Below are 16,335 nucleotides of genomic sequence, written 5' to 3'. Positions count from 1 at the left end.
TTCCCTCTGCTGTTCTCGTGATAGTGAATAACTCTCACGAGATCTGATGGTTTTATAAAGGGCCGTTCTCCTGCACATGCTGTCCTGCCTGCCACCATGTAAGATGTGCCTTTGCTCCTCCTTCATGATTGTGAGGCCTCTGAAACTATGAGTCCATTAAACTTTTTCTTTATGTATTACCCAGTCTCAGGTATGTCTTTGTTAGTAGTATGAGAACAGACTAATACACACCCTAAGGTGAAAACACAGGAATGTGAATTTATAGCAAAAACCCATAACTGACTTTGGAAAGAAGACAATTCTTGATATATACCCTTACATTTGCTCCTTCTTCTATCTAGAAGTAGACAGCCATCCTGTGCTAAAGTAGAAGAGCCTTTCTGGGATTTAGTGACTCCAGAGGACCCTTCTGTGTCCTGCAATTTCAGAGATGCCTTTAGGAGCTGCACGGAAAGTTGGTGACCAAGCCAGGCTTATCAAGATGCTGGACAGCTCTGTGATTTCCTTTACAGGGAATGGGTGCAAATTGGAGACCACAGCCATTTGAGGCAGAATCCCTAGTTGAGGTGTTTCTTGGCCTCTGTCCCATTTTCACTCACATATCAGCCTCTCCCATCCCATTTCATCTGGTCCACCTCTTTGTTAGTAATTGTTGTTCTAGAGCACTTAATTGCCAACTGTGAGCTTAGGTATCAGTGTCAAGCAATGTAAGCTTGTGATGTGAGTCTTTAAACAAAATAATATGTAGGCCATAGAGTCATCTAAGTCTCATAATGGACTGATACCACTTATTTTAGTGTTTGTTTCTCTTTTTTAAAAAGTAAAGAAATGCTTTTACACTGTTGATGGGGAAGTGAATTAGTTCAACCATTATGGAAGACAGTGTGGCAATTCCTCAAAAATCTAGAACCAGAAATAACATTTGACCCAACAATCCCATTACTGAGTATATACCCAAAGAAATATAAATCATTCTATTACAAAGATACATGCACACATATGTTCATTGCAGCATGAGATCATGTCATTTGCAGGGACATGGGTGGAGCTGGAAGCCATTATCCTCAGCAAACTAATGCAGGAACAGAAAACCAAACACCACGTTCTGACTTTAAGTAGGAGCTGAACAGTGAGAACACATGGACACAGGGAGTGGAGCAACACACACTGGGGCCTGTTGGGGCTGCTGTGATGGGAGGGAGAGCACTGGGAAAAATAGCTAATGCATGTTGGGCTTCATACCTAGGTGATGGGCTGATAGGTGCTGCAAACTACCATGGCACATGTTTACCTGTGTAACAAACCTGTACATCCTGCACATGTACCCTCAAACTTAAAATAAAAATAAACATTAAAAAAAGAACACAGACCAACTTCTATTTTGTATGACAAAGGATAAATATATGTTAAAGAATATATATAAGAATACATATATAAAAGAATACATATATATTCTTTGTCATACTAAAACAACTACATATATATAGTTGTTTCCACTTGAATGCAGTTTCCCTGCCCCCTCCCCCTGAATTCTTTTATATAATTATTGAATCTCCCTTCTGCACCTGCAATGTTTACTTCTTTATTGGATCCTTCCACTACAGTTGAAACAAATATATATATATATGCAGGTATGCCTGAGGACCTGGAATGGGAATGACAATTTTTACTGTGTGTATTAAAATTTTTGGAAACTTGTGACTTTATTACTTTGACAACATAAATTTTCAAACAAGGAAAATAAATTTAATGGTCTAGCTAAGAGAGGGAGATAGGGATTTGAGAAGATATGAATGGGAAAGGAAATGAGGATAATGAGTGTAGAAACCTCTTTGGAAGAGATTTTTTTCTAAAGTGAAGAAAAGAAATCAGGCTGTAGTGAAGGGTAATATGGACATGGGTGGTGATTTAAGCCAGGAATATGATAGTGGATTTCAACTGTAATGGAAGGATCCAATAGAGAAGAAAATATGAAAGATGCAGGAGGGGGATCCAATGATTTTATAAAATGATTCAGGGAGAGGGGGCAAGGGAAACTGCATTCAAGTGGAAAGAATGGTTTCAAACACGAGCACACAGAGCCCATTTCCTGGCATGAGAGAAAAGGCAGAGAAATGGGCTCAGAGACAGATGGGCAGGTAGCTTGCATGGCGAGGTGGATAATTCTCAGCAGTGCATCACTTCAGAATGATAAAAAGGAGGAGGAAGTGGTTTCAAGAGAGAGATGGTGTGAAGAGTTTCGCTTGCAGAGTGAGAGGCAATTATGGAAATGCTAGATGATTGTTCAGGAGAAATAAATGGACATTTCAGGTTGCAAGTCATAAGTATAAAGTGAAACAATGGGGCATGGTTGTTTACTTTGCTCCAGCCACATTCAGTTCTATGGGAGCAGGTCTGGAGTTAGTGCAGAGCTGGATTCAACCAGGGCAAAAGATGAACAGATGCTTCAACAGGGAGATGTATGCATGGCAAATAAATGCACGAAAGATGCTCAACATCACTAATATTTGGGGCAATAAATAAAAAATCTCAAATATTGGCTGAGATTTGGAGGGATTGCCAGTAAGAAAGTAAAATGATAGAGCTACACTGGGAAATCCTATTTTCATACAACCCAGAAATCCAGCTCTAGAATTTATCATATGGAGAGGAAAACTATGTTCACTTAAAAATGTGTACACATAGGTTTCTAGTTGCTTTATTTTTAAATGCCACATTAGAAAAAAATGACGATGTCCTTCCACTTATGAATAGTGAAACAAAGCATAGTACATCCATGCAATGGAACACTACTTGGTAGCATTAAAAAAAAAATCAGCAATAAGCTACTGATACCTGCAACAGCTTGGGTGGATCTTGAAAACCTTGTGCTGAATGAAAAAAGCCAAAGTCAAAAGATTGGATACTGTATGACTCCATTTATATAACACGTTTGAAATGACAAAATTATAGAGATGGAAAATAGATCAGTGATTAAAGGGATTTGGGAAGAAACAGAGTGGCTATGACAGTAGGGGGAGCCCAAGGCGGCTCTAATGTGGGGAAGAAACACTTCTAGGTCTTCAATGTGGTTTTGGTTATATGAATCTATACATGGGACAAAATATTATGGAATGAAACACAGAGGCATAGCTCACTTCAAAAATGAGTGCATGCAAACACTGGTAAAATCTGGTAAGATCGTACTGTAGATATTTGGTGAAATCTGATAAGATTTGAAGTGTAGTAATTAGATGGTACCAATGTCAATCTTTTGCTTTTGATAATACATTTATGTTATATGTTACTATTGCTGTAGTTTGGGTGGTAGGCATACAGAAACTGTACTGTTTTTGTAACTTCTTCATAGTCTACAATTAGTTGAGAATGAAAACTTAAAAAACAACTGAAAGGCCTTTTCTTTGTATGGATAACCTCCATAGATATTGAAGTCACCAAGTGATATGGTTTGACTGTGTCCCCACCCAAATATCATTTTGAATTGCAGCTCCAATAATTCCCATGTGTCATGGGAGGAACCTGGTGGGAGATAACTGAATCATGGGGGGGTCCTTTCATATGCTGTTCTTGTGATAGTGAGTCTCACAAGATCTGATGGTTTTGTAAAGGGGAGTTCCCCTGCACGTGCTGTCTTGCCTGCTGCCATGTAAGATGTGACTTTGCTCCCCGTTCGCCTTCCGCCATGATTGTGAGGCTTACCCACCTATGTAGAACTGTGAGTCAATTAAACCTCATTCCTTTATAAATTACCCAGTCTTGGGTATGCCTTTATTAGCAGGGTGAGAACAGACTAATCAACCAAGAATGAGGACATGGGGTGTACTGGAAGGAAGTTTGCAAGCCAGGGACATAGGGTAGAAGATGATATAATAATGAGTCACACACCTACCACAAAATTGAGCACATATTAAATTTTTATCATATTTGCTTCCAATTTCTCTTGCAATTAGTATATAAACTTTTACAGACACAATTAAAGGCTGAATGCTGCATCTCTACTCTCACTAGTGACTGTATATGAATTTGATAAGAAGGTAAGTGTGCCTGAGGACCTGGACAGGGAATGACAATTCTCATCAACTTCTTTAGAACTTCTCAGGTTGGTATGTATTATTCTTTCACACGTGTATCAGGATATTAAACCAGGAGTACTGAGCTAAATATCAACACACTATAGATACTACATTACAAAAGAGGTGCAAGATGACACACAGAATTTGAATAGAGATATTTTGGACAACTGGTTACCAACTCTTAAGCTAGCACCAATATCAAGGCTATGCAAAAGTTTAGAGTTAAATTTTTATGTGAAAAATAAAATGTTAAAATTAACTCAAAGATTAACTATCTCCTCTACTCCCAATGTGGGCCTTTTGCAGGTAAAAATGCTGCTCCAGAGAAGGGGCTGCATTCCACTGTTTTTTTTCTTCCCCCCTAACCCCATGCTTTTTATTATCTTTTATGAATGCCTTCTGACCCTGGAGGGCTGCACATATGCCTTCTGACCCTGGAGGGCTGGAGGAGGGTATGGAGAGCAGGACATTGACTTTGTGGCTTGTCCTGTTGGCCTGACCTGCCTGGCCCACTCTGGACTTTACATTATTATAGAGTTCACTCCTACGAATATCACAAAATTAACACCAACACCTACTACTTCAAGGCCACAAAAGATAATGTTCATTATTCAGAGCACTCCAGCCTTGTGATTCTATTTAAGAGGGATCTTGCCACCATGACCAGATACATGGGGTGATACAAGGAATAAAACTCATGTATGAATTATTCACCATTCCCTAAAAAACTCTACACTTTTATTAACAGTGCCACTGTAAATTATCTCTTCTTCTATTTCCATCTGTCCAGATCCTATTTATCTCTCCTTCCCTAATACAAAAATTTGTGTGACTGGCAAAATTTACAGAGGGTATAATTATAATAATAATCCTGGGTAAATTGTAGTCATCAGTTAAAATTCCACCTATTACACGAAGCCTTCCATGATCCACTCACTTCTACATACACACTTAGGAATAAGATCTGCTGTGTCTCTGCTCTCCTTCCTTGTGTTTGCACCCTGCAAGGTTTCAGAAGAATTGGACCAATATGATGGGCATGAGCATTGAGATTTCTTCTTCTATACTCTGCTGTTGTTGTTAGATAACAGCAAACAAATGCCATCTATATCTATAGTCAGCATTGGTACATTGACAATAATGGTGCCCAATGGATACCACACCGTCATACAGAAAAGCATCACAGCAGTCTCTTTGGATGCTAGGTCACTGCCACATAGGTGAGAAGAATATATGCTGACTGTGATTATAGTCACTGTGCAGAGACACGAATTTCTCAGGCGGTCTGGATCATAACAGTACTTATCTTCAGTCCATGTTTATGGCAAAGTCACACCTTACCCACATATTCTGAAAAGAGATACCTGAGCACAAATGCACGAATGGCACAGTTTCAGACTGGGACAATCCCATAACCTCACTATCTGCTTGGTTTCCCTGGAATGAGCATGTGACTCATGTTGGCCATGCAGTCAGCTTGAGAATCCCAAATCCCTGAAACTATGTCCATGTTCTTCCCATTTTAGCACTTGCATATTCTGCACCCTTCTGTATTCTAAGATTTCTAGATGCTTTGATTTGGGTTTGCCTTGAGGTAAGGGATTCTTCTGCTGGAACACAGGGTAATGGTAGTAGGTAGTTCTGCAATGACTGTGACCCAAGCACCTGCAGTGTCTGTTGAAAATCTTTTCTGGAATTGTGCACTGGTGTGATATTGGACTATAGACTGAGGGCTGTTGTAAGATTCAGCCTATTAATCTTTTGATGTCATCAATTATAAAACCGTTGTTGAGATTGTTGTCCCGCATGAGCAGCCACCTGGTGAACATTCTCTAATTTATTGGAGTCGTATTGCCCTGCTTCAGCTGGGTGCTTGGGGGTGGCATTCGTCTTCAGGATGGCAGTAAGATAACTTGGAATTTTTAGATACCCTCTCCTCTGAGCACCCTTGAGCCACAAGTACAACTCTTGGATAGCATGTGTCACACTGGGAGGCAGTCTTTCCTGCACTAGTGTCCTTCCTTCACAGGCTGTGCGCTCTGTGAATGTAGGTGTGTTTACTTTGACTCCTAAGTGTCTGGCATGCAAGCTAGAGAATAGAAGATGCTAGTATGTATTTATATAATAAACAGTAGAATAAGTGAGAGATATTGCTATGAAAAGCCCACTTAATGATATATTCAGAAATGCAAGTGGATAGGTTAATTGAAAATATGTTTATCAGTATTAACAAAAAAGGATTCATTTGTAACATGAATATTTCATTTTTACCTAGATTCATTCACTATAACAGAACTAGACTATAGAACATTTCTTTGTGTAGGGTTCAGCAAATAGAATTCTACTCTATCTTGCTGAAAGCATATCTATCAATCATTGTCTATGATTTGCAGTGTGGATTAGTGTAAGTGTAGATCTTAGCATCAAATACATAGCATTCTCTCTGAGGATATTGTTCAATATTGTTCATTTTTGTTTAATCTTGTAGAGTTGGCAGACTCACACCTATTAAACTAACAATAATTTTGGAACCTGCTTTTATTGTCCCTTTAAGCATTCACATTAATTTGTATGGAAACCGCAATTCTTCTTTCATACTCGTATTTCATTGATTTGTGGTGTATTTTGATAAGTTAGGTAATTATATTGACAAGCCTAATTGGCAAAAGCAAGACAGGAAACAGATCCAATTGGTTCTTGTGAGGCTGATGACTCAGTGCCCTTGAGCCCAGGTGTACTAGAGCATCAGTGAATGGCTACGAAGGCTCAGCATTTGCTCAGCATCAATAAACATATTTTCTTCATGAAGTGGAAAGGATTGGATATAGAGATAGGGTGTATTAGTGAGAGACTTATTTGAAAGGTGTTTGCTTTTATGTAGAATTAGCACAATGCTTGATGAGTTAGGTTTGAAAGTTTGTTGAATTCATGCCTAAAAAGTAGTCATGGGCCGGGTGTGGCGGCTGACGCCTGTAATCCCAGCACTTTGGGAGGCCAAGGCAGGCGGATCACAAGGTCAAGAGATCGAGACCAACCTAGCGAACATGGTGAAACCCCGTCTCTACTAAAAATACAAAGAAGTAGCCAGGCGTGGTGGCAGGCCCCTATAATCCCAGCTACTTGGGAGGCTGAGGCAGGAGAATCGCTTGAACACAGGAGGTGGAGGTTGCAATGAGCTGAGATCATGCCATTGCACCCCAACCTGGGCATAAATAAATAAATAAATAAATAAATAAATGTGCTTGTGAAACTCCATCTCAAAAAAAAAAAAAAAAGTAGTCATGAATGGTAGCTCCCAAAAGGTGCCACGTGAGATCTTCATATCATTTCTCACTTTCTGGAGAATACTCCTGAATGTACTGCATGCTCTTCCTCGACATGTAACTTTTAGAGGAAATGATATCATTGGCCTTGGAAAGAAGGCAGCTCATGAGCAGATTCCCACATCCCCTCCGTTCTTCTTCCCAGAGGCAGTGAGCAGACCTGCAATGAAGGGGAACAGCTGTTCTCAGAACGACCAACTGCAGAGGACACTCTGTTGAGTGGGAGGTTCCTGTAGGAGTTCCAGTGAGATCTGGTGACTGGGCCAGCCTTTGCAAGATGCTGGATGACCCTGTGATTTTCAGGTAGGAGCTGCTTGAGAGAAATAGTTACCAACACTCTTCTAAATTCCACACCTAGTCTGTTGCACTAGAAATTCCAAGACAGTTTCTCTGCTCTTAAAGACCTCAGGGTGCGGTTGAAGAGAAAGATGTGAGTACAAATATTTGAAGTACACTGTTATAAGTGCTGTAGTGGAGCAATGTGTGAGGCCAAGAGAGTTCAGAATGGGCTTCAGGGACAGAATCTAAGCCTTCATGAAGTTGAAGTTTTCTCCTATCAAAAGAAAAAGAATGTCACTAACATCAAAATAAGCAGAATCGCAGGTGAGAACCAACATGATTTGATTCAATTGTCAGGTGAAAATTCTCTACAGAATTCCTCATGATAGACAACATCTTTAGCCAAAACTGTACAATTGATATCACAGACTTCCAGAGTGGACTCTCTCAATAACCCTCAGTCTGAACTAAAGACATCACAGCAAAGCTCCTGGCCCAGAGCATTGGCTGCAAACACTGCTTTCCTGTTTCCTGTCACCTGTAGGAAACTCTCAACTACAGCTACGTCCTACTACAGCATTTGGAAATTGAGGGTGGACAGATAGGATTGAGCATCAGCAGAATGCCAGGCCTGGAAGAGCAATAGGTCTGGACTCAGGGGACCTGAGTTCAACATTGTGAACAGTGTGATAAGAGCCACCAATAAATATGGTTTGAAAAATGGAAAAGTATAGACCTCTTTATCACTTTCATAGCTGCTTTGTACTGCCTCCTGCAAATTCAAATTGCATGTGTCAGCTCCCCTCAGTGAGGGTTAATCTGAGGGGCAGCCTCACTGTGAGCAGCACAGAGTCCACTGTGATGTCACATCTTCTCTTGGTGGTCTCTTCTGTCTGCTTGAGTTATCTGTGGAAGGGATAACCACTGGTGGAGAATAGTCCTGAATTTTGTACTGATCCTCCTTTTATAATTAAATGTTTTAAATTGTGGTAAAATTTACATAGCATACATTTTACAACTTTAATCATTTTAATTGTCCAATTCTGTGTAGGTAAGTACATTCACAATAAGTCGTAACCGTTACCACTGTCCCTTTTAAAAACTTTTCATTATTCCACACAGAAATCCTGTGCTCATTTAATAATGGCTACACATTCTCTCCATCTTCCAGCACCAGGATCCTCCTAATTTATTTTCTGTGTTCAAGAATTTCCTAATTTGGATACCTCGTAGAATTTGAACTTACAATATTGTTTGGCATCTGGCTTATTTTCCTTAGCACAATATTTCCAGGTTCATGTATGTCACAGCATGTATCAGAATTCTGTACCAACTGTAAGTTATTATCCAGATACCATAATTGAGATTGTCATGGAAAGGTCAGATGTTTTCAGTTTTGCTTCTCATGTAAACAGCCATAAAACTAACTGAAAGTTACAATCAGAACAATTTATACAAAACCTGGAAGTATGAAGAATTCTCCTACAACTGAAAGAATCTGTAAGTGAATAATAAATGGTTTTCAAGATAATTTCCACTTTAAAATCAATATTGAGGTTTCCAATGGCCGAAATGAAACTGGTGGGACATATTTATAGGCTCCTCACTAGTTCATTAGTCCAGGAAGAGCTAAATAAGAACTTACCAGTTCTCAAGGGGAAGGGGCCACCGTGGTCTTTACTAGAAACCAAGGCCAACATGTCACCATGCTGTGGACAAATGACAGGAGAGGGCTATTCATAAAACCAATTTCTAAGACTGTTTTTATGAAGGGAGAATCTCTCTCTAAGGACATTATTTTGCTTTATATCTGAGAATTCAATGGAATTTAGAGGTAGCAGAACTCACTTATTAAGAATTGAGCTTCCAACTGCAGTAATGCCTCCAGTCATAGAAGGGAACATGATTTTCAGGGGAACATAGTCTGACAGATTAATAAGGAATCTTCCTTTTTGATACTATCAGGTAGGAAACAAGTATAAAGAAGAGTTTTAGGGTTGTGGACAGCAACTCCTTTTATTACAATGAAAAGTGCAGAAAAAGTGTTCAGTAGGAAAGATTCAGTGCAAGATAACAGGGAAAATGTGTTGGTAATATCAAGGAGAACCCAAACATTGTACTGTCAGACTAATGCTTTCCATGGGTGAAAACTGCAACTTCAGGTTAGATAAACATCTATTCGAAGACCTTGAGGGACCACTGAGACATTTCTGAGGCAGAAGGCTAAGAAAAATGCATATAATTGTCAAGGGTGGCAGGGCAGTGTTGCTCTCAAAGTCCTGTCTGACAGGGCAGAGGTTCTTCCTCACTGCTCCAATCTGCTTCCCGACAGCTCCAGGGTTTCCTGAGGAAGCCGCCCTCCACCTTCATCCACCTCAGGCGTGTCCTGCAGAGCCCTCTGGAGAACCAGCTTCAGGTTCTGCCTATTTTGACGCTGCCTAAAGGAGCCCACGAAGAAGTAAATGATGGGGTTGGCACTGCTGTTAAGAGCGGACAGGAAAATGGAAACTAGATGCACATGACAAAATGAGACTTTCCAATCCAGGTGAATCCTGGAAAACAGGGCCCACTGAATGCCAAAGGGCAGGCCACAGAGGAGGAAGACCAGCACTGCGAGCAGGATGGTCACGTACAGCCTGGTCAGCGGCATCTTCCGGGATCCACAGAGAATCCTGACCAGCAGGACCAGGCTGGACCCACAGAGAACCACACATAAAAAAACCAGCCACGCGATTGTAATGAAATCTGACGTTTCACACCAAACAGAATCAGCACCACTAAACAGGAAGTCACAGAACATCCACTCCAGGATACTCCGCAGCAGGGACAGGGCCCAGAGCAGGACACACATGACCGCTGACAGGTGTCTGGGGCGGCGGCAGTGGTACCAGATGGGCCACAGGATGGACAGGCAGCGCTCGGTGCTGATGGCACTCAGCATGCTTAGGCCTATAAAGTAGGGAAAGGTCATCACAGGATTGAGGATTTTGGAGATGGGATGGCGGATATTGATGAGGCGTAACGGCGAACGTATAATGTGGCCGCTAAGGAAGAGGAAGTCGGCCGCGGCCAGGTTGAGGATGTAGATTGAGAAGGTGGTCCTGCGCATGCGGCAGCCCAGGAGCCAGAGCACAACCGCATTTCCTGTCAGCCCGACAAGGGAAACGATGCACGTCAGCACCGTGAGGCTCAGGGTCTGCTTGTAGCAAGGAGTCTCCTCACGTCCATTGATTGGTGTCAGTTCTGTACCCAAGACTGGGATGGTTGAATCCATGCTCAGAAACCGTAGTCTGATGACCCTGGAAACAGAAACCAGATGTGATCACCAGCTGTATGATTTCTGATTCTCCCCACCATCCTGCCATGTGGGATTTACTGTCCTCATTTAAAGAGGAGAGATCAGAGACTCGCAGAGAATAAGTCACCTATCAAAAGGTGGGGGTCCTCAAATCCAGTTTGAAATCCAGTTCTTACTGACTCTGAAGCCTGACCTCTCTCTACTGCCACACAAGTTCTGTGCTGACATGGGAATAACATTAGGATCAAAACACCCCCACTCATCTAGCCAGGGCTGTGGACCCGATGATTACTCTATCCTGGGCCTGAAATTTTCTCTCAGGTGGAGGAATTCAGATACACAAAGAGGTGGTTGTGACACCCTCATGACCAGGACTGGTCATCTCTGGACAGGAAAAAAGATCATGCATTATGAACCAGAGGAAAATGGGATCTTCGCTAGGATGTGTGAAAATGGCTGGACCTGGTGGGTGAGAAATAACTCAGTGTGTCAGTCATTGCAGACAGGACCACATTTTACATTTTATACTCCTAGTGCCTATTCCATAAGCAGCACAATGTGCTCTTCATAAACGTTCATTCAATGAAGGAATGCACACATGAGAGCCTAATGGCAATGGTAGATTTGGATGAAATGGAAAATAAAAATGAAAGCACAATGCAAGGCATTAGAACACACACGTATAATTAGATGAAGAAAATTTCATTCATCAGAATTCTATTTGTGGACAGCTCTATCTGTGTTGAGAAGAATGATTGATGAGTGCCCAAAACCTGAAATTGACCACTGATGTGCCTTTAAAATAAGGACTCAGTGTGGCTTTGCCGAACCCCTAGAAGCATTTTGTACACAGTGTTTGGGTAGGGTGTGGGTCTGAGCTGAATTGCTCAGCAATAGAACAGAGGAAAGAGTAAGTGAGGGTGAGCCTGAGTGCCACTGAAGCAGGTAATTGAAGTGTGGGAATATGTATGGGGGACTACTAAGTGTTCTGCTGAGTATACACAATGTAAACCTATTTCATTCTCTCTTTCGGGAGATCTTTGGTAGCGTTTCTTTGTTGATGCAAACATTTGTATGAGAGGAGTCCATGAGTGGAAATAGGGGAAGTGTAGGGCTTGGGTTGTAAAGAGAGATATTCATGCAAATTTCAACTGGAGAATGAGGATTAGGTCTAATTTGGGAGAATAACAGCAGCTGATTGACAGTTTATTAGGTATTGCCTCTTTTAATCATCTGAAGAGCCTAGGAGGTAAAAATTAGTATTATTCCTGTATTGCAGATAATGAAATTAGAGTATAAAGAGAGGATATTATTTGTCCGGGGGGTTATATATTATATAGTATGAATGTGAGCCCAGCAGGGCTGACTCATGATCCATTTTTTCACCAGCCCTTTGGTCCCAGCACCACTATGTGTTGATTATACATGTTAGAGGGGGGTAAAGCAGAGGAGTGATTCTCAAGTTAAATCCAAGTTGACAGTCAAAATTGTGGGCTGAAAAAAAATTAACCTAAACAAACTCCAGATAGAGAATGAGAAGCAAATGAAATAAGGGAAAAATAGAGGTGAGTGCGCGCCATTTAGGAACAAATTCAGGAGTTCTTTTTTGCCTATCAGAGGCCACATTTGCTCTGGAATCCCAAGAATGCACATGGGCAGGAGCTCTCCAGGTGGAAAGAAGATGCATCCTCCTCTGGGAGTAGAGAGGAGCATCAGGAGTGAGTGCATCCATCATGAGCTCTCTTAGGGAGACAAGCTGCCACAGCTCTGATTGGCCCAAAAAGGAAATGGGAGGAAAAGGAGACCCTCTGTTATCCACACTCAGAGCACTACACTGTTTGTCCATCTATAGGTATGGTATGATATGTTTGTCTTCCTCATGAAACCCGAAGATCCGTAAGGAGTAAGTCATGCCTGTCTTTTTCACTGTGGTATCACCAACATTTAGCATGTTGTTTAACATGCTATGATGTTCTTTAAAGACCGTCTATGGTATTATCCTCATATAACATAAGGTGAAGCCAAGGCCTAGAGAATTAAAGGGTTTTCCTGGTTCACAACACGAAGAGCAGGTCCAATACCAGCCCCTGGTCCCTGGAGCCCTGCACGAGACTCCAGTTCTGTTCTCTGCCCCACCATTTATTATTTCTGAGGAGTTCCTGAAAAATCTTGATGTGAGCACAGAATCAGAGACAGTCAGGGGCTGAAGAGACTGCTGGTTGCCCCAAGATTTCCTTTTTTGGTCACATAACAATTCTGAGAATGTACAAGCAGCACAAGGACCCACATCCCAGTTTTCCTTGATGCTGGATGACATCCCATGAGCAGGTGCTGTTAAGTGGAAGAATCACAAAAATGACAGAAGCAAGTCCCGGCTCATGGGATTAATAGAAGGAGCAAAGCCTCTCCTTCCCCTCGTCCTTTTTCCATAAGACTGGAATGCTAATGTCGCTGGGAACCATGTAGGATTACAAGGATGAGGGCAACTCTCTAGGAACTGGGGAGCAGCAATTTTTGGAATTGTGATGAATGATGCTTTGGAGCTTCTAGTTCAGATCTCGATGAGTGTCATTTTTGTGTATTTACAGGGGATTCTTTCCAGAACCCCAGCACAGACCAAAATCTGCAGATGCTCAATTTCCTTATATGTGGTATTTGTATATACTCTATGCACTTTCTCCCAGATACATTAAATCATTTAAAGTTATTTAGAATAACTGACAAAATGCAAATGCTATGTAAGTTCTTGTTATATTGTAGTTTTTCAGAAATAATGACAAAGAAATACAAGTTTGTACCTGTTCAGTACATACACAACTCTGCCACACCTTTATTTTTGGAAAAGTTTCCTCCTGTGGTTTGTTGAATCTGTAGATTCAGAACCTAGTGACCCAGAGGCACAACTATACTTTCTTGTTTAAGATATTTCTTCTTCATGTCTTTATTAGATCAGCCAAACTTATATTCTAAACAAAATAAATATGTTCGTTTTAAAATTACATTTTATTTTCTATGCATTTTAAACAAATGCAAACATTTCTGCATAAAAGTGACAGTAGAGAAAGACATGCCAAACATTAAAGTAGTCTGATAGAGCTGAAATGAGACAGGGATCAATCAGATAGAGAAAGCCCCAGGAATTAGGAGGATACAAGAAGGTGAGAGGGATAGTCTCATTTACCATGAGGATTTGCTTTCCATTCTTCTTTATCCTGTTTGACATCCCAAGAGAGTGGCTTCTATGTACCACATCAGTGGGATTCTTTTTATTTCTGGTTTCTGGTGGAATTGAGACACTGGGAGACACCAGCGGGAGACTGGAAGACAGCAGGAAAGCACCTTGGGATTTCCATCTCCTGGCTCTCTGCCTGTGTATTAGCTCATTCTCAAATTGCTAAAAAGAAATACCTGAGACGGGGAAATTTATGAAGAAAATGGGTTTAACTGGCTAATAGCTCTACAGACTGTACAAGAAGCATAGCAGCTTCTGCTTCTGGGGGGGCCTCAGGAAGCTTCCAATCCTGGTGAAAGGCAAAGGGGGAGCGAGGCGTCTCACATGGTGAGAGCAGGAGTAAGAGAGAGGGAGGAGGTGCTACACGCTTTTAAACAACTAGATTTCATGAGAACTCGTCAGTATCACAACAACAATACCAAAAGGGGATGGTGTTAAAACATTCATGCAAAACCATTCCCATAATCTAATAATCATCTCCCACAAGGCCCTTCCTCCAACATTGGAAATTACAATCAACATGAGATTTTGGTGGGAACACAGATCCAAACTATATCAGCCTGTGTGGCTGTGTGTTGGCTGTGCAGGGCTTCTCCACTTGCCTGCTCATGCTCTCCCACCTTTATGGCTACAGCTATGGCTATGGTGACAATGGTAACTGCTCCTTCCCTGTCCGTTTCAGCCTAGGGGAGGAAGTAGTGCTCCCCTATGTATTGCTGCTTAGGATCCTTACCCTTAACTCTGTGCATCTTTGTAAATGCTTTCCTCATCAAACACTCCTTAATTATTGGACTATCTATATCTTCCTTAGACCTTTCCAGATAGGCAAAGAAGAATAAATTTGAAAAGTAAGTGAAACAAAAAAACTGGCTCTATAGAAGTTCAACTCTGGGAAGAAATGCCTGCATGTCCCCTTGCTCGTTAAATGAATGTAAGAGGCAGCAGTCTCTCCATGAGGGCAGATTGAATGATTGGAATGAAGGAGGTGATATGGGGAGATAAATTAGAAGGGGGGACACCATTTAGAACTCACACAGTTTGGGTTGACAGCACTCAGTTTCCGAAAGGAAGCTTCATGTCTCCTGTCTTTTCCTGAAACAAGCTCGTGACCCCCTGCATGTAGCACCAAGGTGGAAGCATAAGGACATAATCTTACAGCAAAAATCATAACTGACTGTGGAAGAAGACAGTTCTTGGTACTTACCCTTATCGTTCCTTCTTTGTCCAGTGGTGAAGACCTCCCTTGTGCTAAAGGTAGAGAGCCTTTCTGGGATTCAGTGACTTCAGAGGACTTTTCTGTGTTGCTTAATTCAGGAGATGCTTACAGGAGCTGAAATGAAAGCTGTTGAGCAATCCAGGCTTACGAAGATGCTGGACAGTCTTGTTATTTCCTGTATGAGGACTATGGGCAAATCAGAGTCCAGAGGTATTTGAGACACAAATCCTAACTGAGATGATTCTTGGCCTCTGTCCCATATCCAGTACATTTAAGCCTCTCCTATCACATCCCATCTTGTTCAACTTCCTGTAAGTAATTGCTGTCCTGATTTTAAAAATCAATTATGGGCCTAGGCATCACATTAAGCAATGTGAACTATCATTATGAGGCTTTATATCCAAATGAAAAAGTAGATCATGGGACCATTCAAGGCTGACAATGGCCTGACACCATTTTTTGATGTTTTCTTTATCATAGTGGTGATATATTCATGTGTATACTTTCTTTCCAAATGCTAGAGAACTGTATGCAAGGTGAAAATCTAGAGTCCCATTGTCCAGAGGCTACCACTTGCTACACTTTTCATTCTTACTTCATTATTATAAACTCTGAACAGTGAACTTTTTAAAATTCTGTGAAATTAAATCATTTATTATTATTATTTTTATTTCAATGGGATTTTGGGGAACAGGTGGTGTTTGCTTCCATGGATAAGTTCTTTAGTGGTAATTTCTGAGATTTTGGTGCACCCATCACCTGAGCAGTGTACACTGTACCCAATGTGTAGTCTTTTATCCCTCGCCTCTCTTCTATCCTTCCCCTCAAGTCCCCAAAGTTCATTATATCATTCTATGCCTTTGTGTCCTCACAGCTTAGCCCCCACTTGTAAGTGAGAACATATGATGTTTGGT

At 41.2% G+C, this 16,335-nt stretch overlaps 1 protein-coding gene across 1 annotated transcript; it reads right to left on the bottom strand.

Moving 5' to 3' along the window:
- Window positions 1-9,664: 9,664 nt before the first annotated feature.
- Window positions 9,665-15,578, bottom strand: MRGPRX3 (MAS related GPR family member X3). The gene is made up of 2 exons (XM_024347536.2): window positions 15,410-15,578; window positions 9,665-10,974 (listed from the first exon to the last, which is right to left on the bottom strand). Exon 2 carries the CDS (start codon window positions 10,947-10,949, stop codon window positions 9,981-9,983), a length of 969 nt encoding a protein of 322 aa, XP_024203304.1. The 5' UTR covers window positions 10,950-10,974; window positions 15,410-15,578; the 3' UTR covers window positions 9,665-9,980.
- Between the last annotated feature and the right edge of the window lie 757 nt (window positions 15,579-16,335).

Source organism: Pan troglodytes, chromosome 9 (genome assembly GCF_028858775.2).
Source record: "Pan troglodytes isolate AG18354 chromosome 9, NHGRI_mPanTro3-v2.0_pri, whole genome shotgun sequence".
In the NCBI taxonomy this organism is placed as follows: domain Eukaryota; kingdom Metazoa; phylum Chordata; class Mammalia; order Primates; family Hominidae; genus Pan; species Pan troglodytes.
Note: the sequence above shows the minus strand (reverse complement) of the source record. Positions and strands in the feature narration are given on the sequence as shown.

Bases quoted from the DNA above. Each gene is read 5' to 3' on its own strand.
- MRGPRX3 (XM_024347536.2), bottom strand. From the start codon at position 10,949: ATGGATTCAACCATCCCAGTCTTGGGTACAGAACTGACACCAATCAAT.